This window comes from Hyaena hyaena, unplaced genomic scaffold (assembly GCF_003009895.1).
Source record: "Hyaena hyaena isolate Hyena2069 unplaced genomic scaffold, ASM300989v1 scaffold_1102, whole genome shotgun sequence".
Classification (NCBI taxonomy): Eukaryota; Metazoa; Chordata; class Mammalia; order Carnivora; family Hyaenidae; genus Hyaena; species Hyaena hyaena.
This window is the reverse complement of record NW_024081732.1, coordinates 166,004-188,434: the sequence shown is the minus strand read 5'-3', so window position 1 is coordinate 188,434 and position 22,431 is coordinate 166,004. Positions and strand designations below refer to the sequence as shown.

At 37.3% G+C, this 22,431-nt stretch overlaps 2 protein-coding genes and 1 non-coding gene across 5 annotated transcripts; 1 reads left to right on the top strand and 2 right to left on the bottom strand.

The window, feature by feature from the left end:
- Positions 1-251: 251 nt before the first annotated feature.
- On the top strand, positions 252-8,479 carry NUDCD2 (NudC domain containing 2). Of its 3 annotated transcripts, none has more exons than XM_039222295.1 (5): positions 252-740; positions 3,082-3,130; positions 3,572-3,723; positions 6,030-6,081; positions 7,411-8,479. In XM_039222295.1, exons 1-5 carry the CDS (start codon positions 552-554, stop codon positions 7,437-7,439), a joined length of 471 nt encoding a protein of 156 aa, XP_039078226.1. In that variant the 5' UTR covers positions 252-551; the 3' UTR covers positions 7,440-8,479. The 3 variants fall into 3 exon arrangements, with proteins under 3 accessions (XP_039078226.1, XP_039078223.1, XP_039078225.1); XM_039222292.1 differs by having other exon boundaries at positions 253-740; positions 8,252-8,479; XM_039222294.1 differs by lacking the exon at positions 7,411-8,479 and having other exon boundaries at positions 261-740; positions 6,030-6,529.
- Positions 6,969-7,041, bottom strand: TRNAK-CUU. Its single transcript has one exon. It is a non-coding gene; the product is annotated as a tRNA-Lys (tRNA).
- A 6,750-nt stretch (positions 8,480-15,229) lies between the features above and the next one.
- CCNG1 (cyclin G1) lies at positions 15,230-22,033 on the bottom strand. Its single transcript, XM_039222296.1, has 7 exons — positions 21,807-22,033; positions 20,422-20,685; positions 18,428-18,681; positions 17,309-17,387; positions 17,130-17,228; positions 16,712-16,910; positions 15,230-15,921 (listed from the first exon to the last, which is right to left on the bottom strand). The coding sequence occupies exons 2-6, from the start codon at positions 20,683-20,685 to the stop codon at positions 16,719-16,721; spliced, it is 888 nt and encodes a 295-aa protein (XP_039078227.1). The 5' UTR covers positions 21,807-22,033; the 3' UTR covers positions 15,230-15,921; positions 16,712-16,718.
- Positions 22,034-22,431: the final 398 nt, after the last annotated feature.

The following is a 22,431-nucleotide window of genomic DNA, read 5'->3' as shown; positions in this document are numbered from 1 at the left end:
CTTCTCGTCAGCAGGTTTGAAAACCAAAACCCTGAGCACACCAATCCAAGACAGGAACAGCTAAAGAGCATGCGCACCTGGCCTCGCCGCGTCTCATTAGCCGTTCCGTGAGTTCCGGTTAACCAGCCAATAGGAGACTATTACTGCCTCTTCCCTCCCCCACCCCAACCCTTGTCCAATCATTCGTGAGTTACCCAATTGTAGCTTACAGAAGAGCAGCATTTGCGCAAGCGCATTTCATAGTTGAAAAGGTCGCAAGTCCGCCTTTGACGTCATATAGGTGGCAGTGCAGTCAGTTCTAATTTCACTGGTTTCAGCCTACTCCCACTGTTCCTTGGGTAAACTCCCCGGGTTCCAGTTCTTTTAAACCGGCTACTGCCAGGGTCCTAAGTGGCCACTGAAAAGGAAAAAGGAACGTTCTGAGGCGTCGCTTACATCCCTGCGCATGTGCAGTGACCTGAGCCGCGAGTTCGGGGCGTGGTCTAAGCGTGGGGACTCCGCGCGTGCGCTCACCTCGCTTCTTGCGGTTGCTGCTGGGAGTCTCCTGGAGTATGTCGGCCCCGTTTGAGGAGCGCAGCGGGGTGGTTCCGTGCGGAACGCCGTGGGGCCAGTGGTACCAGACCTTGGAGGAGGTGTTCATTGAAGTTCAGGTGCCGCCAGGGACTCGTGCCCAGGACATCCAGTGCGGCCTGCAGAGCCGGCATGTGGCGCTGGCCGTGGGTGGTCGCGAGATCCTTAAGGTAGCGGCAAGTAGAGGCTTGTGCTGTTTCTCCCTGGCCTCTAAGTCCCCGAGTCCTAAGGTTCATGGTTTCCATGGAAAGACTTGGAAGGTCGAGTGGCTCCTTGCCGGAAAGAGCGATAGCTTACGCCTAGTTTTGTTCTGGTCGGAGACCCCACTGGTCCTGAGTTGACGTGGAGATTTGAGGAGCCCAGTTTTCTGGCTTTATTTCTCAACCAGATGAAGCTGCTGCTTTTGTTCCTCTGCGGGTCTTCACTTGGTTCTTTAGAGGAACAAATGTTTATCGTACATGTATTTTCTTCCAGGCACTGATTTAGGTGCTAAGAGGTCAGAGGTGAACAAGACATAAGTTAATTGCACTTAGGTTATATTCTTGTAGGGAGGCATAAAATGAAACTAATAACTGTTTAGGCAGGCACAGGGAAGTAAAGACGGAAATAAAAGATAAGGATATAGGGATGAGGATTCAGAAATGATGTTAGGTGATTAATTTTTTCATCAAAATGAGAAAAAATCTGCTTGTTTGTGGAGTGGTTAAGCAGTCTAGAGGTGTTTGGAGAGAATACCTCTTACTCTCATCATGCTCTTTGGATCTGAGAACTGCTTTTTCCTGGATAAGCTTTATAATTAAATTCAATACTTTCATTTTTAAAAATATTTTATTTATTTCTGAGAGAGAGAGAAAGAAAGAGAGCGTTGAGTAGGGGAGGGTAGAGAGAGAGAGGGAGACACAGAATCGGAAATAGGATTCAGGCTCTGAGCTGTCAGCACAGAGCCGGAAGTGGGGCTCAAACCCAAGAACCCATGAGTTCGTGACCTGAGCTGAAGTCGGAAGCTTAACCGTCTGAGCCATCCAGACGCCCCATAAATTCACTTACTTTGAAGTTGGACTTCTTTCCCAGATTACATGTTCAAGATGTTTGATTATAGTATAGTGAAGGGAGATTCCTTGATGTAGGATACCTGGTCTGGGGTTGCTCTAATTTTGTAACCTCGGGCAAGAGATTATTTCCCTTTCTATGCCTTCATCCACAAAGTGGTAATTATAGAACCTTTCCGATAGGATTGTTTAGAGCATAAAGAGCTATCCTTGGGAATTAGGAATTTGGGCAAGTGTCTGGTATGTAACCAGAGTACACTACATGCTGGCTACTATTATTTTTTTATGTCTGTGAAAGTGCTTTAAGTGCCTCAGAGGAAAGGAGAGTCATGTGAAAGACATTATGTCGGCTTGAATTTTAATGACCTTTCTGAATAGTGCAATTCATAGTTTTGTGAGTAGTGGTTTAAGATTACAATTCAAATTTCCCTTAGTAATTCTAGTAACTTTATTTACAATTTAGCAGTAACTTCAACTTTAGGATGTTAGATGTACATTTAAACTAGTAGGATTTTTTTCTCACGAGTATTGAAATATGCAAAAATGTGTTTATGTGATGTGTTAATTTCATTTCCTAAAACTTAAATTTGGTAAGTAGCAACAAATCAAAATGGATTTGAGCAGATCCATTCTCTTTGAAACTTAGGTTCTGCTGATTATTTTCTTAAAACAACAGTTTCATCACAGCTTATCTGAAATCAGAATTATAGTATGTGCTTTAAAATTTTTTGATGCTAGATTGCCCAACAAAGAGATTGAACCAGTTTTTTAACATTTATTTTAAAAGGTGTCATTTCTTAATTTCAGCAGGGAAGCTAGTTCATTTTAGTTGATAACGTTAAAGCATTTCAGATATTAATTGCACATTTGGCTACTAAGTGATCAGTAGTATTTATTCATCTCCTAAAAATTAAGGAGCCCTGATCTTTCCTTAGAGAGCCCTGTGTTACCAGAGTAAATATTGCAAACAGTGTAACTAGGTTCCATTTCACTTGCTAGGAGGAAAGATAGGGTTGAAAACCTATCAATATGCTGAAATGGTATAAAATCTTTATCTCCCTACTATAACCAACCTAGATAATTAACATCTGGATTAGATAGGAAATTAGCAAAGCTGGGGCACCTGGGTGGTCACTTAAGCATCCGACTTTGGCTCAGGTCATGATCTCACAGAATGTGAGTTCAAGCCCTTATCAGGCTCTGTGCTAACAGCTCAGAGCCTGGAAGCCTGGTTTGGATTCTGTGTCTCGCTCTCTCTGACCCTCTCTTACGGCTCTCTCTCTCTCTTTCTCAAAAATAGAAAAATATTTTAAAAAATAATTTTATTAAAAAAGAAATTAGCAAAGTCTTAAATCATGAAAGTCTTATAAAAATTAAATATTTGTGTTTTTAGTATATTGATATTTCATGAACTAAAATAAACATTTTCATTTATTTTTGTATTGAAATGTTTATTTTTCAGGGCAAACTCTTTGATTCTACAATAGCTGATGAGGGAACATGGACTTTAGGTAAGGATGATCTATAATTCTTGGAATCTTCTTAAAAATGAATTTTGTCGGGGCGCCTGGTTGGCTTAGTTGGTTAGGCGTCCAACTTCAGCTCTGTCATGATCTCACGGTTCCTGGGTTTGAGCCCTGTGTCAGGCTCCGTGCTGACAACAGAGCCTGGAGCCTTCAGATTCTGTGTCTCCCTCCCTCTCTGCCCCTCCCCCACTCCCATGCTGTCTCTCAAAAAATAAAAAATAAGCATTTAAAAACATTTTTTTAAAAGTTAATTTTGTCTTCCCACTTAGTATGTTGTTTCTGTTGTATTAGGTTCTTTGTCCTTGCAGCTTTGGATGACAGAGGGATAGAAATGTATTGAAAATAGTTATATGTCAAGATTATCTAATGGTTTTTGAAAGTATAAAATTTAATATGGTCTCTAATTTCTTTGTGATTTTTGTTTAGAGGACAGAAAAATGGTCCGTATTGTTCTTACAAAGACAAAGAGAGATGCAGCAAATTGTTGGACTTCTCTTCTAGAATCTGAATATGCAGCTGATCCTTGGGTGCAAGACCAAATGCAGAGAAAACTTACTTTAGAAAGATTCCAGAAAGAAGTAAGTAAAAGGAGTATATGAATATGTATTATTAAACATCTTAATATCATAGAAAAATAATTTTTTGAAATTAAAACTCAAATTGGTTTTAGAAAAATCACAAAGTTCTTTAAAGGAATTTTTAAAGTTAAGCGGTTAGAAAAATTACCCAATGTTTCTTTTTGTGGGTTTTATTTTTTTTAGATTTTCTGGGGAGGGTTTTGTTTGCAGTGCCATAATTTATAAGTTTAAATTTACTTAATATACAGCAATAATGCACAAATGAACTCATAAAAATTTAATTAATGTAAACTTACATAGTGTAAAAAAGTGATCAGCTCCTTTCATTAAAATCTCCCCATTCCTTGCTTCTGTCTCATTCTTATTTCACTAATAGATTGGCTTGCTGCTTTTATTTAACATAAATGCAGGATCACACTACATGTATTATTTGTGTTGTTTTTTTCCCCTTCTAACGCTTCAGAATGTTTTCTAGTGCGACTATTTCATCATTAATTATTTAGCTCTTTCCTTTTGATAAGATTTGGATTTTTCTATTTGTATCTATTTCAAACAATGTTCTTTCTTCTTTTTGAAACTATTCCAATGTTCCATTTATTTATGTAGGAGAAGAATTACTGCATCAAAGCACTCTTACAGTTTTGTTGGATAATTTCTGTGTATATAATGGTGATTTCCAAATTTGTAAATCTAGTCTAGACTTTTCTTCCAAATTTTAGATTCACATTTCTGGTTGCATATTCAGCATCTCCACTTGCCAATCTGACCTATCAGACTCAACATGTTCATCATGAACTCCCTAACTTCCTCCCATACTTGTTATACCTCTAGCCTTCTCATCTTGGTTGATGGAAACTACTTGTTCAGAAATGGGGAATCATCCTCCATTCCTAGCTTTCTCTCTCACACATCCTGTCCAATTTTTAGGAAAACCTACTGGCACTACCTTCTGAGTATATTCAGAATTTGTCCATTTGTTGCCACCAACTTTACAACCACTCTGATCCGGACCACCTGTAATGTCTTGCCTAGATTACTCTAATAGTCTTCTAATGGTTCTCTTGTACCCTTGCCAAGCTACAGTGTTCTCAAAATAGCATACCAGTCCTTTTGAAATGCAAGTCAGAGCACATCGCTTCTCCTCAGAACTCTTTCACTCTAGTAAAAGACAAAGTCTTTTTCCAACCCTGATCTGATCGGGTCCTCCATGATCTCTCCCTGATGACTTCTCCTGCTGTCTCCTTCAGTCATTCTACCTTAGCCATACTGGCCTTTTTGTATTTTTGAATATTCCAGGCCATTCCTTTTCTGCCCTTCTGACTACAGTGTTCTCTCAAAGCTTGGCTGACTTCTTCATTGTTTTCAAGTCATTGCTCAGTAAAGCATTTTTTGATCTTTGATCATCCTATTTAAATACTATAATTTCATTTCCCTTACTCTGCCCTTTTCGCTTCGCTTCTCTTCGCTTCTCTCTTCTCTCCTCTCTTCAGCACTTGCACCAACTTTTAACACTCTGGATCAGGGGCTGGCAAGCTACGGCCCATGGGTGAAATCTGCCCCACTCCCTGTTCTTGAATAAAGTTATACTGGAATACAGCAATGCTTGTTTGTTTGTTTTCTATTTTCTTTTATATAGCTATACTAGACTTAAGTAGTTATAGCAGAGGCTATATGGCCTTCATAGCCTAGAATATTTACTGCTTGGCTGTTTACAGTAAAGTTTGTCAACCCTTGTAGTAGCTAACTTACAGTTTTATTGTTTGTGTCCTTCTGTGAGACTGGCAGCTCCACCAGTGCAGGGATCTTTATTTTATTCCCTCTTGAATTCCACATGCCTCTAATGATGTCTTCCAAACGGTTGGAAGTCAGTAAACGTTTGTTGAATAAATGAAATGCCCTTCAGAAAGACTAAAGTGTGAGATAGTACTTATTTCGTAGGATTATTATGTGGATTAAATATGTTGATAAATGCATTGTTCTTAGAACACTGGCATGTAGTAAACTCTCAAATGATGCTAATTATTAAAATCTGTTTTCATACTTACATGAAAGTATATGTTTGCTTGTACACTTATCAACATTTTAATATGCGTATTGATCTTCTAAATATTTGTAGATCTGAAAATTCAGTATACTGTATAGTTTTAAGTTCTATTTTGGTGATTACCGTGAGGTTCGGTGTCTCTTGACATGTGGATTTCCTGTTTTGTCATTTGCTAGTTCATGTCTTTACCATTTCCCTTTTGGGTCACTTAGATTTTTCCTTAACAAATTTATTTTATCATAATTTTTTTCATGTCTTTTAGAATCCTGGGTTTGACTTCAGTGGAGCAGAAATCTCAGGAAACTACTCTAAAGGTGGACCAGATTTCTCAAATCTTGAGAAATAAACCACTACTATTTTTTGCTGCAGTCTGTGGATTTCAGCAGATGTTGCCAACTTAATCAAAGGAACAGATTATGTGGTGGAAGGAAACGTGGATACCTGCAGTTAACAAATTGCAAAATATATTTAACTATGGTTCTAAAAATTGTATTCAAATATGATTTACATAGGAAACATCTTAAATACTGTGGAAGCTATTCTACTAAAAGAGAATAACTTTTTTTTGGACTTGTTTTTTTGCTCGGCATGAAGTTTTATATGCTGCATTTTACTAATTTCATATTTAACCTGTATTTTTAATACAAAAACCATTAGGGTATAGATCATGTGAAATTACCGGGTGCCTTCAGGGACAATTAAATTTTTCTTTCAATAAGTGTAATGCAGGAATAATGATTAATAAACTTTTGTAAATAGGAACTGTGGACCCCTTTGTCTAAGTATACCAGTTCATACAAGGAATTATATTCCTGAAAAAAAGTTTTAAGAAACGAAAAGTCCACAAATACACTCTGAGTAATGTAATTTTAAGAGTTAATGAAAATTTTTGAAGTAGCATATTATTCCTTGAAAGATGACTGTCAAGAAATTGAAAAATCGTTAGAAACCTAACAATAGGAATAGATTAATGCAAAACAAGCAGTAAAGTGAGTGTGGTTATTGAGTGAGTCCTTTGTCAGTGACAGAAAGTAGATTATGGTTAATGTTTGTAAGTCAGTGACATAATTTTGCTCTTCAATGATCCAGGCATATAAGTACAAGCTGTCTTAAGATTGTATTTCATTCTTTTTATGTCCTTTAAAATTTAAAAATCTCTCTCTCTATATTTTTTAAAGGTTTTATTTTTAAGTAATCTCTATACCCAACGTGGGGCTTAAACCCACAACCCTGAGATCAAGAGTCTCATGCTCCACCGACTGAGCCAGCCAGGTGCCCCTAAAAATTATTTTAAACAATGCCAAATGTTTAGAAAAGTTACATGTAAAGTACACAAGATTGTTTTCTTCCTGAATTCTTTGTAAGTTTATCATACGATGCTACATCATCTCTGAGTACCTTAGTGTGTATTTCCTGCAAAGGACATGCTCTTACATCACTACAATACAACCATTAAAACCAGGAAATTAGCATTGATAATCCTCATATGTTGATTGCATTCAAATTTAACTGATTGTCCCAATAATGTCCTATAGAGCAAATGGATCCAGTCAGAATCATGCCTTGTCTTTAGATTAGTTGTCAGGTGTCTTTGGTTTACTTCAATCTGTAACAAGTCTTCATTTTTTTCTTGACTTTTACAGCCTTGGCACTTTTGAAGATGACAAGCTAGTTTTGTACAATCCCTCATTCTGAGTTTTATCTTATATTTCTTCTTGATTAGATTCAGGTTATGCATCTTTGGCAGGAGTGTTACAGAAGTAATACCATGTTCTTATTGCATCCTATCATGAGTTAGTAACTTTGATTAGTCCTTTTTTCTGATGGTATTAGGTCACTGAATAAGTGGGGTCTGCCAGTCTTATCCACAGTAAAACTGTTCTTTTTAGGCTTATAATTATTTTGTGGGAAAGTAGTTTCAGAATACTACTTTGTTTTTCATCAGACTTCCAACTATATCTATATGGACTCGTGATTTGCTACTTTATTCAGTGGGTTAAATTCTATTACTACCATTACTGTGATGCTCACAATTTTTCTTGATTTGGCCAGGGGAAGACCATTCTAGGTGACTTCTTGACATGTCCCATCATTATTTGAGTAATTTCTTACTCCCTGCGTGAGATACACCAGGCTTATGGTTTCCCTGCCCTAGGTCAAGAAAAAGCCATGTTTTTTTGTTTTTTTTTTAATGTACCCTGGTTCTTTTAAATGGAGGATGTTATTTAGAAGCCAAGATTGTGTGCTAGTGAGCAATTGCTGTTGGTATGTGTATATGTTGCTTATATGTATCTGTATTTCTATATGTATGTTGAAAACCATGAGTTCACACACTTTCATATTTAATCCCATGGGGTTCATTTTTCTTTTCTCCCTTTCTATAAAACAATAACACCAAGAAGCCTGATTCCTATTATCCTTAATATGTTTGGTTCCCTATTCTAGGTCGTCTCTTCACATGAATTCCTTCTTTATTCTTCTCAGGCTTCAACACCCTTCTCCAAGCAGGGATGTCTTCATCTGCTTGCACCTGAACATATCCCTTTGTGGACCAGTGCAGCCCACCCATACCCTTTGTCAGAATGTCTGCCTTGTTCACTTTACCCAGTTACTTTAGGAATGAATTGTTGGGGAAGAGGCTTTTTTCTTTTAATTGGCTTCTTGACATTTTAAAAAAATCCTTTTTTGAATAAACAGTAAATTTAACTCTCCTGTTCATAATTGTGTGAATTTTTTTAAAACAATATGTGTTTTGAGAGATAAATAGCGAACAAGCAGGGGAGGGACAGAGAGAGAGGGAGACAGAACCCTGAGCAGGTCCATACTGTTAATGCAGAGCCCGATCCAGGGCTCGAACTCAGGAACTGTGAGATCATGACCTGACTGAAATCAAGAGTTAGATGCTTAACCGACTGAGCCACCCAGGTGCTCCTGTAGTTTTGTGAATTTTTAACATGTAGATTCTGTTCATAAGTTTTGTCAATTTTAACATGTAGAGTGTGTGTAAGCACCTCTTAAATCAGGAGATTGAACTCTGTGCCTCACATTGGGCTCAAACTCATGACCCTGAGATCAAGTAGATCCATTTTTTACTGACTGAGACAGCCATCCACCCCAAGAGGTTAGTTTAATCAGCAGAAAAACAATGCTCTTCTTTGTAGTTATACCCCACTCCTAGCCTCAGACCCTGGCAACCACTGAATAGGACTGTCTCTAGTTTTGTCTTTTCAAGAATGTTACAGCAATGGAATCCTATGTAATACTTAAAAAAAAAAAAACCAGCTTTATTGAAAAATAATCCACATACTGTACATTTCACCCAGTGAAAGTATGTAATTCGGGGGCGCCGGGGTGGCTCAGTGGTTAAGCGACCGACCTCGGCTCAGGTCATGATTTCTGCATTTGTGAGTTCGAGCCCCACATCGGGCTCTGTGCTGACAGCTCAGAGCCTGGAGCCTGCTCTGAATTCTGTGTCTCCCTCTCTCTCTGCCCCTCCTCTGCTCATGCTCTGTCTCTCAAAAATAAATAAATGTTAAAAAAAAAAAAAGTATGTAATGCAATGGTCTTTAGTATGGTCATCTATTCAACCTTTACTATAGTCAGTTTTCATTTTCAGCACTTCAAAAAACCTTACACCTTTTAGCTATCAACTCTCCCTTGCCCAAGCCACCAGCCAAGCAACCACTAATGTGCTTTCTATCTCATAAATTTCTCTTTTCTAGACATTTCATATACATGGAATCATATGTGGTCTTTTGTTGGCTTCTTTCACTTAGCATAATGTTTTAGTTCATGTTCTAGTGTGTATTTCTTTCTATATGTCTGAATAATACTCCACTGTGTAACTGCCATACACTTATCCATTTGTCAGTTGATGGACGTTTGAGAGGTTTCTACCTTTAGGCTATAATTAGTAATAATAGCCAGAACATTCAAGTACAAGTTTTATGTGTGTGTATATTTTCATTTCTTACCTATAAATAGAATATCAAGTTCTATAGAAATGGTGTGTGATCATTTGAGGAATTTCTAGATTGTTTTCCAAAGTTGCTACACCATTTTACATTCCTACCAGTAGTGTATGAAATTTCTAATATCTCCACATCTTTGCCAACACTTTTTTATATGATTTTTAAAAATTTTAGCCATCCCAGTGGATATGAACTAGTATCATACTGTGTTTTTTTGCGTTTCCCTGATGACTAATAATGTTGAGTATCTTTGTTGTGTGTGCTTATTGGCCATTTATATATCTATATCTTCTTTGGAGAAATGTTTATTCAGATCCTTGGCCCATTTTTAAATTGGGTTATCTTAAGAGTTCTTTATTCTGTACACAGTCTCTTATATTGTATATATTTTGTTCTATTGTGTAGGCTTTTTTCACTTTCTTGATGGTGTCTTTTAAAGCATGAATGTTTTTTAATTTTGATGTATTCTAATTCATCATGCTTTTGGTATTGTGTCTAATAACTCTTGGTGCAATCCCAGGATATGAAGACTTTTTTCCAGTGTTTTCTTTTAAAAGTTTTATTGTTGTATGCTTTACATTTAGACCTGTCACTCATTTTATTTTTTTTTGTATAAACTGAAATCTAGGTGGAAGTTCATATTTTTGCGTGTGGATGTGCAACTGTTTAAAAATAATTTATTGAAAAGACACTCTATTCTTCATTAAATTGTTTTTGCGCTTTTGTCAAAAATCAATTGCTATTTATATGGGTCTGGTTTTGGTCTTCTGTTGTATTCTATTGATCTATTGTCTGTTGCTTCACAAATAACCACACTGCTTTGATAATCATAGTTTTATGGTCAGTCTTAAAATTGGGTATAAAATTCGTTCAATTTAATTCTTTTTCAAAATTGTTTTGGCTGTTTTAACTTTCTTTGCCTTTCTGTATACAGTTTAGAATCAGCTAGTCTGTATCTACAAACAAGTCCTGCTAGGGTTTTCATTGGAATAGCATAAGTCTTCCAATCCGTGATCATGGGACATCTTTCCATTTAGGAACTTTTTTACTTTAATCATGAGCATTTTGTGATTTTTCAGCTTGTAAAGCATTTTACATCTTTTGTTAGATTTATTCCTAAGTTTTCATTTTGTGGAGCTGTTGTAGATGATACATTTTTTGAAATTTCAGTTTTGAAATTGCATATAACTAGTGCATAGAAATGTTTGAATTTTGTTTGTTGACCTTGCATCCTGTGGCCTTGCTAACCTTGCTAAACTTATTTCTAGGAGCTTTTTCTTATGAATTCCTGGGATTTTGTTCAAAAACCACAAACAGGAGGTTTTATTTAATCACTACTCCATAAGTCTATTTTCTTGTTGTCCCATTGCACTTGCTGGACAAATAGAAGTGGTGGAAGTGGCATCCCCTGTCCTGTTTGGTTTTCAGATTGTGATTTAATTTTCAGATTTTGAACCTGCTTGTATTTTCCCACATCCCAGATTTGGTCATGGTATGTTACTGCAGTTTATGTATCTGGATTTGTTTGTTGAAGATTTTTGTGCCTGTTCATCTGACATATTGGTTGATAGTTTTTGTTTTTGTATTATCTTTATCTTGGTTTGCTACCAGGGTAATGTTAGCCTTATAAAATGAGTTGGGAAGTGATTCTTCTACTTCCTAGGAGATTTGTAGAATTTGTGTTGTCTTCCTTCAGTGTTTTATGGGATTTGCCGGTAGGATTTTAAACAACAAATTCTGTTATAAAAAAAGATTGTTTTAGGTAATCTTTGCACCCACTGTGGGGATCAAACTCCACAGCTGCAAGAACAAGAGTCACAGGTTCTACCGACTGAGCCAGCCAGGCACTTGAATTCAGTTTGTTTTTTTTTTTTAATTTTTAATTTTTTAAATATTCATTTATTTTTGAGAGAGAGATCACAAGTGGGAGAGGGACAGAGAGAGAGGGGGACACAGAATCCAAAACAGGCTCTAGGCTCTGAGCTTGTCTACACAGAGCCTGATGTGGGTCTTGAACCCACAGACTATGAGATCATGACCTGAGCTGGTCAGACACTTAACCAACTGAGCCACCCAATTTCCCCTCAAATTCAGTTTTTAAAAATAGAATTTACTCAAGTTATCTAGTTAATTTTGTTTTAGTTTACTTAATTTTAGCTAAGGTCTGGTAGTTCATGTCTTTCAAGGAATTGATTGATTTAATCTAACTTCCATGTGCATAGTTGGTTGTGTTCGGTCCTGAGTGTCCCTTTAACATAGTGGTACCTCTTTCAGGCTTGAGATTAGTCATTTATGTCCTGTCAGTCTTGCTAGAGATTTGTCAATTTCATTTTTTTTTTTAAAGAACTAGTTTTTGGTTTTGTTGCTATTCCTTATTGTTTTCAGTTTCATTGATCAAAAAAAATTTTTTAATGTTTTATTTCTGAGAGAGAGACAGCATGAGAAAGGGAGGGTCAGAGAGAGAAGGAGACACAGAGTCAGAAGCAGGCTACAGGCTCTGAGCTAGCTGTCAGCACAAAGCCCGACATGGGGCTCGAACCCATGAACTGTGAGATCATGACCTGAGCCGAAATCGGCTGCCCAACTGACTGAACCACCCAGGCGCCCCTCATTGATTTTTTTAACCTCATTTTTTAAATGACCATTTTCCATCTGCTTGCTTTGGGTTTATTCTGCTCTTTTTCTAGTTTCTTTCTCTGGGGGCTTATTGAGACCTTTTATTTTCTTAATAAAAGTAATTGAATTAATAAAAGGGAATTTAATAAAAATAATATGAATTACTCTAGGCACTGGTTTAGCAAATTTCATCATTTTGATATTTTCATTCAGTTCAAAATATTTTACTCCCTTTTGACTTCCCCTTAGAGCCATGAATTATTGAGAAGTCAACTGTTGATTAGTTTCCAAGTATTTGTAGATTTTCCTGTTACTGTTATTGCTTTCTCATTTATGATCAGAGAACATACTTAGTATTTATATTTTACTTAAGAGTTGTTTTATGACCCAGGATATGGCCTGTCTTGGTGAATGTTCCGTCTATTTGAAAAGAATACTTAAATCTGCTGTTACAGTTTATGTCAAGTAGATCCAGTGATTTGGTATCATTCAGGTTTTCTATGTTCTTGCTGATTACTATAGATTACTGGTAAGTGTTGTAAGTCTACAGATGTAATTGAAACTTTGTCCATTTCTCTTTTCAATGCTGTCAGTTTTGGCTTCTTGTATTTTAAGTTCTGATATTAGGTGCACACAAATTTACGATTGCCAAGTCTTCTTGGTAAGTTGATTCTTTTATCATTATTTAGTGATCCTTTTTTATTTGATTTTAATTGCTCCAAAATCTACTTTGTCAAAAGGATACCAAAAATTGGCATGTCTTTTAATATTTTATTAAAAAAAAATTTAATGTATTCTCTACCCCCAGTGTGGGCTCACAATCATGACCCCAAGATCAAGAGTTGCATGCTGTACTGAGTGAGCCAGACACCCCCTCCCTGCAAATTGGCATCTGTAAATCAAGCTTATTTGGCTTAGGTTTACTCATTTTGGCTTATGAAAAATTACAGATTTTATACTTAGTAAGCAATAATACATCTTATAAAAATTATTCTATTAGTATACAATAGGAAAAATAAATTCCAAAGTATTATTTTCTGATCACGTTGCTGGCACTGAAGTTAATGTGGCCAAAATATAGTTTTGATTGTAAAGTACACAATTTTGTAAGTCCATGTAATTATCTATTTTGGGAGGTTATGTGCACAGTGGTTAAGAGCACAGCCTTTGCCTGGATTTAAATCCTTACTCCAAGTACCAGATATGTGACGTTGGGCTAATCGCTCACCTTTGTGGCTCCAGTTCATTTGTAAATTGGAATACTCTCATTTAATTTGGAGGATTAGAGATGATTCATATAAAACATGACAATAGTACCTGACAGTAAAAAAACTATCATTGCTAATCACAAATATTAGATCTAGAAATGTTTGTTTTTATATTTTTAAGTAGGCTCTATGCCCAACATGGGGCTTGAACTGAAGACCAGAGATTGAGTCACATGCTCTACAGATTGAGCCAGCTAGGCCCCTCAGACTTTTGTGTTTTTAGTTAGTATGCTATATAGTTTGAAATACATAAAGTTCAGGTGTCCTTTTTAAAACTAACACTGAAAAGAGGGGTTATTAAGTATATCTAACCCAAGTGCAAAAGGAACTTTTAACAGTTTTTGTTCAGTAACTCTTTACAGTGTTCACATTGTCTTAGTTTAATTAAACATGATCACTTCAAAATCCTATTCTTTCAGTTCAAATTACCAACTGATCTAAGTAGGCTAACACAATACCTGGTTGTTACCTGTCATTACCAACCACCTTGCTGGAATGCGGTTTAAGTTAAGACAGTTTGTATAGAACTTCAAGTAAGCTCAACGTAAGGGTGAATTTGTATTAAGGATATCCACAGTGATCATGAATCTAAATGAGAGAAGTAACGAATTTTGCATAGACACCACCTTTTTAATGCACATTAAACATATTTGTCCTAAGCTTATGTCTTCTAAAAAGCCATTAGCAAGTAAAGCAACAATTAGGTAATAGCCATACTGTTAATAGAGATTTTGTTTCTGCTACTATGCATCTTATTTTCCTGCTAAATTTAAACTGAGTGGAGATAGCATCTTATTGTGGCTTTTGTATCACATTGCCAAAATAGTTAAACCAGAAAGCGAAACAAACACAAACTACCAGCAAAGGATGCATGTCAGTAACTTTATTGCAAGAGATACCCCTTAGTACCAAAACATAATGGTAGTTGGTTAGGCTACCTCTGCCAACTCAGAATTATCACTGATGTAAGTCAGATTATTGAAAAGGTCAGCCTTTTGGGAAAACTGATGTTATCCACAAAACACAGTTTACAAAACTATAGGATATATTATGGTTCTTTGGTTTATTTTCCAGGCACATTTACCCATAACATGAGGTCAAAATTGGGTACAGTCATTCTGGATGGACTCGGGCTACTCACTGCACTGAGCAATTGTTTAAAACACTTTTAATGCCATAGATCTCTTTATAGTCATTGACTTAATAGAAAATCCTGAATACTACCTTAAGCAACTTCATAATTATGAAGACACCTACTTACTTTTTTAGTGACTTTCTTTTGGCACATGAAGGACAATTAGTGAAAGTATATTCTCTTCCTTTTAAAATTCTAAATTAGCAGTTTTTTAAATGTTTATTTTTGAGATAGAGTGCGAGTGGGGGAGGGGAATAGAGACGGGAACAGAGGACTCAAAGCAGGCTCTGCACTGACAGCAGAGGGCATGATGCAGGGTTCATTAACTGTGAGATCATGATCTGAGCCTAAGTTGGATGCTTAACCGATTGAGCCACCCAGTGCCCCTAGTTTTATAAAAACAGCAGTTTTTATAAAAACAGCCCTTAGTAAAGAACTTATGGAGTGTTAAATCAGGTTTCTGGAGCGAGGTTATTTTGAATTACACAATAAAACCAGTTTTTCTTGATGGGATTAGATGGAGGCAGTGGATACTGTTTTGTCAAGGATACAAACATTACCTGTTTTTTAGAAAAAATATTAAAGATAACCCAATGTGCCAAAATGACTAGGTCTGTAGTTTTGCTTTTATAAAATGCCCTTAAATTTAAATGTAATTCCCAAGTAGTAATAAAGTCCACATCTCTGGATTATCTATTATTTGCACAACAGGTACCAAGAAACCATTTTCACTGCCTAGAATAGTAACCCTTGTCATGCTTTAAAAGTGCATTTGTGAAATGTTGGGTTTGATGTATACCTCATAATTTAGTATTTAATTAGGTTACCACTTTAAATACCACCTAAATACAATATGCTGACCCAATCTAGAAAGTTGGATCAATGTTTGAAATGAAGATTCACAGTTTACCTTCCCAGGCCTGTTATTAACATTTCACATTTATACTCTTAGCTTTGATTTGTATGCCTCACAGATGAATTCAAATTTAATTATAATTCCACTACAGCATGTTAATTAGGTAGTTTTCCCAAATCTGAGAACATCAATGCTAATCTCGTTGTGCTGGTTTGAGGCTTCACAGCTTAAATCCATTATAACATTATGGAATCCATAGCTCAGGATTGTGGAGAAAGGCTTCAGAGTATTTTGTTGTTGTAACAATCCTATTTAAAGAAACAAAAAAGTCAAGTTATCAGAAGTCTACCAAATATAAATATTAACTGTTAAAAATCAACTGTTCAAAGATTTATAGTCCTGTCATATATAGATGTGATAATACTCAGTCTGAGTAGGAAAAAGTTAAATCACCACTCAGTTACGTTTAGAATGAATGTATATCATATCAGTGACAAGGTTTACATTTTTTATGCATATAACTATTTTCCAGTGTTCCAACTACTATAACACTGGTATACAACTATAGCATTGAGACACCCTGGCAGTTTGCAGATACCTAGTGTGGAGACCATCTGCCATAACTTAAAGTACCACATCCAAGTTCATACTGATTTTGCTTATAAGCCAATAGTCTCAAAGTAGTTCATTTATGGTTCAAAGTTTTGGTCCTGTTGTCCTACTCAGGCTTGTGTTAACTGTAAATGTGCCAGAACTTGATTCTACACAAAACAAAATGAGGTGAAAAATACTGTCTTAGTGTTTCTTTTAAAATTCAGGTTATTAAGGTATTTTTCTAAGCTGATAATTTAATGAAGTGGCTAATGTACATATCAAAGGTTGGATAATTCCTTACTCTCATGGCATTCTATCTTAAATGTAGTAAATGCCCTCAAATATTAGCTGACTAGATCAGTGACATCATTTTCTCCATTACTATTTAAATTCCATTCTGTTTATTTTGAAAATAAATTCAGATGTTAATTCTTGAAATACAGAATATAACTATAGCGTTAGAAGATTTTCTCTATATGGAGAGTAACTATGAACCAAATTTACCAAATAATTAAGGGACCATTTCAGGAATTGTTGGAAGGTGGGTTATTCTGTAGTAGCTATGCTTCAACTGCCGTGCAGTACGTCCAGAAACAATCCATTTCAACTTCTGGACATTTGGTTTGGAACACTTGTTTGATGAATATTCAGTTAAACACTTCGATACAAGCTCTTGCCAGAAGGTCAAATCTCTGCCATTTATCTGTACGTAAATTAAAAAAAGTAGTCAATAAAAAAGTCCTATAGTATTCACAGCAATAATTGCCATCTTGATGTGTATTTCCTAGTCAAATAAATTTGAAGATAAGCTACTTAGGTTTTAAACAGACACATGACATCTCATTTTACTTTAGGAGATAGTACAAGTGGTTTAGTTTCTTTGACAGCTGTAAACACGATTTAAGCTATGACCTTGACATACCTTGGAATGTGTCTGAAGACATTCTATTCCTTCTGTTAACTCTACACACTTCTGTGCTTGGATCTCCAGTGCAATGATAGACAATGCCAACACAGAAGGCTAAAAGATAAAATTTAAAGTTAAGTATTGAATAGAAAATAGGTATATAAATAGGTTTAATCTTTGTATAAAATATTCACCTTTGCTTTAGAAAATATGATCCTGCAGTGGCATGCCTTAAGTTGAGCTTCTAGTCTTTCAAAATTAAGGCTATTCTTCCTTTAAAAAGAAAATGAGATTAATTTTTTATAGAAAATTTAAATGTAGTCACAAGAGACTTTTAGCACCACACTGAAGTCATTTTTTTTAATGTTTATTTATTTTTGAGAGAGGGAGAGAGAGACAGAGCGCAAAGAGGAAAGAGGCAGAGAGAGGAAGATACAGAATCCGAAGCAGGCTCCAGGCTCTGAGCTGTTAGCACAGAGCCCGACGTGGGGCTCGAACCCACACTGTGAGATCATGACCTGAGCCGAAGTTGGATGCTTAACTGACTGAGCCACCGAGGTGCCCCTGAAGTCATTTTAAAGTAAAGTTTATGCACACTTATCACAGAAAATAAATTACTTGACGAATTCCTTTTCCTTCAGTGGCATTAACTTTTTTTTTTTTTTAATATTTTTTATTTATTTCTAGGAGAGAGAGAGAGAGAGAGAGAGAGCGTAAACAGGAAAGGGTCAGAGAGAGAGGGAGTCACAGACTGAAACAGGCTCCAGGCTCTGAGCTGGCAGTCAGCACAGAGCCCGACGCAGGGCTCGAACCCACGAACCGCGAGATCACGACCTAAGCAAAAGTCAGACGCTTAACCGACTAAGCCACCCAGGCGCCCCGTGGCATTAACTTTTTGAAGATATCCATGAATTTTAAATAATTTGGTTCCCCCTTCCTCAAAAATGTATCATGCCACAACTATCCAGTTTTTTTACTCTATTTCTACAGCTACTAAAGTTCTTTTTCCAGAAATCTGTTAGATTCTTACTTACTAGGTTCTATGAGTTAACTAGTCTATAAATGGAAAATGTAATAAAAAAATGTAAACATGTCCTTTAATCCGAAGAATTAGCCGCTGCAGACTTCAAGAAGCTGTTGACAGCTTCTGCTGGATAGTGAAGTGAAAAACCCAAGATACTGAACCTGTCATTTTACTTTTTTTTTCTCATTTTACTTATTTTGACTGGAATTATCCCAAGATACTGATTATGTGCAACATCCAGAATACAATTTTGATTTCCAAATTTTTGGGCAAAACAAAGGTCACATACCTTTCAATTGGCAAGTTCTCTTGAATGAGTGAATAGTAGAGTTGCAGAAATTGAAAGGCAGTAGTAGCTTTGACTTTCCAACACACCTTCTCCAATACAATCTTTTCCATTCTCATCAGGTCTGAAACCGTGAACCTGTACTGGCTTATTCGAATCAAGTCAGTTGCCAATGGGACATTTCTTTCCTCTTCTATTGATTTTACAGCCAAATAGAAGCAGCTAAGCCCAACACACCCAAGGTGTTTGGGCTGTACCTAAAAAGACAATACGCCCATGTCTTTAGCTTATTTCAATTAAAAAAAAAAACCCCAAAAAAACATAAAGGACAATATAGAACTCAGATCCATCATTATAACAATGTATCCTTGAGGTATAAATATATTCAATTGAGAAGGACTTAACAATATCCAGTCATACTTCAACTGTAGCCAGTCAATACTGTGTACCTACTTGGAACCAATTTTGCAGAAAGTGGACTATGTTTCAGTGTAATGGTTGGCTTCAGCCCATATGAAATTCTTTTTTTTTTTTCCTTCCCCTTTCTAAATCACTATAGAACTGTCATCACTGTGGTCTAGTTGGGCCACATAAATTAACTGGTCTAAGGCTTATGTGAGGACTGAAACACCTTTACAACTTATGCACAAAATTTCCTTCTAGGATATTGTGTTTTTCCAGGCTGTTTTCTTTATGTAACACATGTAACAATAGTTTTTAAATACTTTAGCACACACTGTTTACTCTGCTTGTAAAGCTTTACCCACTACCAATCTCTCACTTATTGTCATTTCCGGAATACCTACAATGTAACAGAGTCAAGCTTCTATCCACCCTAAATTCCAGCTTAAGCTAAACTTTAAGAAGCTTTTACCAGTGTTTGTTCCCTCCCTTTCTTGGAACCACTTCAGCAACATACTTATTTCTTTTTAGGGGTTAAATTATTTTTCTTCTTATACTTTGCATTTTATAATAGTTACTGGTGCAAACATTCCCACATAAGATTATAATATTCTTAAGGGACAGATGTATATTATTAATCTGTGCAACATTTATAGATTCAAAGGTAGTGTCTAAAGAATAGTTTAATTAGTCTGGGCAAGTTTTTTGAACCATCCAATTCAACAAATGCCTTCTGTATATGATGTGTTGTGAAGGAAGAAAAGGGGAGTTTCATTCCATTTGTTGTATCATCTCATTCACCAATGGGCACAGAGAAGGCAGATGTATTTTTAACAGTTAAGCAAGACCTGAAAGTAACATGGATGTCGCTTATCCAGTATAGGGAAATAATTACATAAATGCTCCTCCTCCAAAAGATAAGGTCTTCTCTACTGTATGCAAACTGATGTTGGAAATGGCCATTATAAGCAAGATCTGAATAGGTCTGGGGCTAAAACAGCTATAACTTTATATATGACTAGAGATTAAGAAATATACTCTATTGACCAGGTGGTTGATAGCATCAAAAAAACAACAAAAACACCAGAAAACAAACTCTCTCTTTTAAGTAGGCTTCACACCCAGCATGGTGCCCAACTCTGGGCTTGAACTCCTGACCCTTAGATCAAGCCCTGAGCTTAGATCAAGAGGCGGACACTTAACTGACTGAGGCACCCAGGTGCCCCAAACCTCTAATTCTTAACCACAATTTTGCATTCAGCCTCTAACACTCTTTAAGAACAACGGTAAATAAATGTAAATAACCAACCAAAAAATTAAAAAACAACAGCCACCTCTCATACTGGGAGTTACTGGGTTATTTTTCAATGTCAGAAGTTAAATCTAATGATGCATTAGTCTTGATTATAAGTAAGAGTATCATCAATGCTGTATACAGTGATCAATGTATCATCAATCATCACAATGTTTTGGCTACTTGATGAAAATAAAAAAGGTCAAGTTTATGAATACCAGCCCAAAGCTAGCTATTCCATCTCCAAAACACACTGAGCAAAATTAAGAAATACTCTTGTGTAATGTCGCTTTAAACATACCTTCATTTTGGACAGGAATCTATCCAGTAAATTCACAGCTAGAGAAAATGTCTCCGTGTCGAAGCCAAAGAACTGAGTTAGACTAAGAAGATCTTTTACTTCAAAGTCCCTTAGCCTTGCAGTCATTCTGAGGCCATTATCGTGTGCAGATTCGATTAGTCTCAAGCCGCAGACCTTTGGCTGACATCTCGACTCCTGTTCCAACAGGGCATTCAGCTGGTGTAGCAGTTTCTGAGAGTCAGTTGTTGTCAGTACCTCTATCATCTATATATAGAACAAGACCCAGAAAGGAGTGTAAGAAAAGCTCTTCCTGCCTTGGACTGAAAGCCAAGTGCTTTATAACACAAGTCTGCCCTCCCCCCAATGCTGCTAGTGAATCTAAGTCCTTGCAAAGTGCCATCTGTTACGCTCTACCTCATCCCACCAGTTGGTCACATCCCAAATTGTGAGTTCGTAGAGGGTGGGAGCCATGCCTTAAAAAAAACTGCAAATCTTCAAGAAATCCTTTTTCAAGCCACTCACTGTCAAGAGATAACTATGAATATAGATGCTGCAAGGGTGAAATTGGATGGTAGTATGTATTCTGCCAACTATTAGCAACATGAACTGTTAATGTTAGTTAATTTTACTTAATCCCTAATTCCTCATCTGTAAAGTGGGTATGATTGTTATTACCTACCTCAGAGGCTTGTGTAGAAAAATAAAATCACCTAGGTATAGTGCTTAGCACATATAATAGGTTCCTAATAAACACTGGACAATAATAATGAACATATTTCTACCTGTGTAAACCGAGGTAACAATATTGGTCTCCGAATGGCTATTAAAATTAAACAAGATGATTCACCTAAGAGTTTTGCACAGTGCTTAACACTCAGCGCTCAATAATAACTTTTACTGGTGTCAGGGAAGGAAACTTAAAGGGTGCTCCGGGAACACGTAGTGAGGGCAGGAGGCTAATTTAGCCGGCAAAATGGACTTAGGAGTTTCATTAATTTAAGAGTCGGTATTCCACAACCACTAGGTCCTGGACACAAGTTAAGCCCCAGATACAAGACTACCTCCCATACCAACTGAAAGACAGGCAGGCAAGGGGATCTTTAAAGCTGCCCGACAGATGGGCAGATGAGGAACCACTAACTTTATGGGCCCAGCTCTTTTTGCCCTGGCATGGTCCCTGGGAGTGGGCCAACCTGGCGTTAATACATCTAAGGAGGTCGGAACTGGCCCCGCCCCTCCAAGCTCGAACTAGCCCGGACTTGTTGCTTACAGCAGCGGGGGAATTAACGGAGAGAAAGAGCGCGGGACGAACTTACCACTCACTCCAAGCCCCCAGCCCTGCTACCCGGCTGCACCACGAAGTCAACCCCGAAGTCCCAGCTCACCTTGACCGCGACTGCGGCTTCTCAGCGGTAACCTCCCTCCCCGGGCCTGCTCTCACCTCACCCCACGATATTAGATCCGACAAGCCCACGAGGCGAGGGGACTCGCGGGTAAGAGGTGAGCGGCCCGGGGAGGGGGAGCCGTCCTGGGTGGAGGTCTCCGCAGCGCCGCCCAGACGACACTGCCCACCACAGAGTCAGCTCCGAGCCGAAGGGGCCGCGCCGGACTGCCTGAGTAATATATTGAAGGGCGGGGCTTTCCGGGGGCGGGAGGGGGAGGGGAAAATGTTCTCTCCTGATTGGTGTAGTTCTTTTGATGGATGGCACCAGCCGTCCAAAGAGGGCTGGTCTGTGAGGGAACACGCTCAACCAATCAGCACACACTTTCCATTAGAGTCTAATTCTCCGCCCCTTGAGACCACGCCCTACTTCCTCTAAGCGTCTCTCATTGGAGAATTTTCTAAAACGTCTTCAATGAAGGGGAGGTCGAACTAAGTGCTGCGTGCCCCGTATCCCGGGTAAGGTCTGTGGCAGCCGGATTGGCCAGGATATCGTTCCAGAATGTACTGGGAGTTTTTGTTCCCTGTGGTTTAGTAAAGTGGTTCGGCCTTCTCTTTATAAAATTACA

What these genes read in the sequence shown, in the direction of transcription:
- NUDCD2 (XM_039222292.1), top strand. Translation starts at nt 552, where the DNA reads ATGTCGGCCCCGTTTGAGGAGCGCAGCGGGGTGGTTCCGTGCGGAACG. An exon ending in GTGGTCGCGAGATCCTTAAG is followed by an intron (nt 741 to 3,081) that starts GTAGCGGCAAGT and finishes TTTATTTTTCAG; the next exon opens with GGCAAACTCTTTGATTCTAC. An exon ending in TAGAAAGATTCCAGAAAGAA is followed by an intron (nt 3,724 to 6,029) that starts GTAAGTAAAAGG and finishes CATGTCTTTTAG; the next exon opens with AATCCTGGGTTTGACTTCAG.
- CCNG1 (XM_039222296.1), bottom strand. Translation starts at nt 20,685, where the DNA reads ATGATAGAGGTACTGACAACAACTGACTCTCAGAAACTGCTACACCAG. An exon ending in GATTCCTGTCCAAAATGAAG is followed by an intron (nt 18,682 to 20,421) that starts GTATGTTTAAAG and finishes TTGTCTTTTTAG; the next exon opens with GTACAGCCCAAACACCTTGG. An exon ending in GAGAACTTGCCAATTGAAAG is followed by an intron (nt 17,388 to 18,427) that starts GTATGTGACCTT and finishes TTCTTTTTAAAG; the next exon opens with GAAGAATAGCCTTAATTTTG.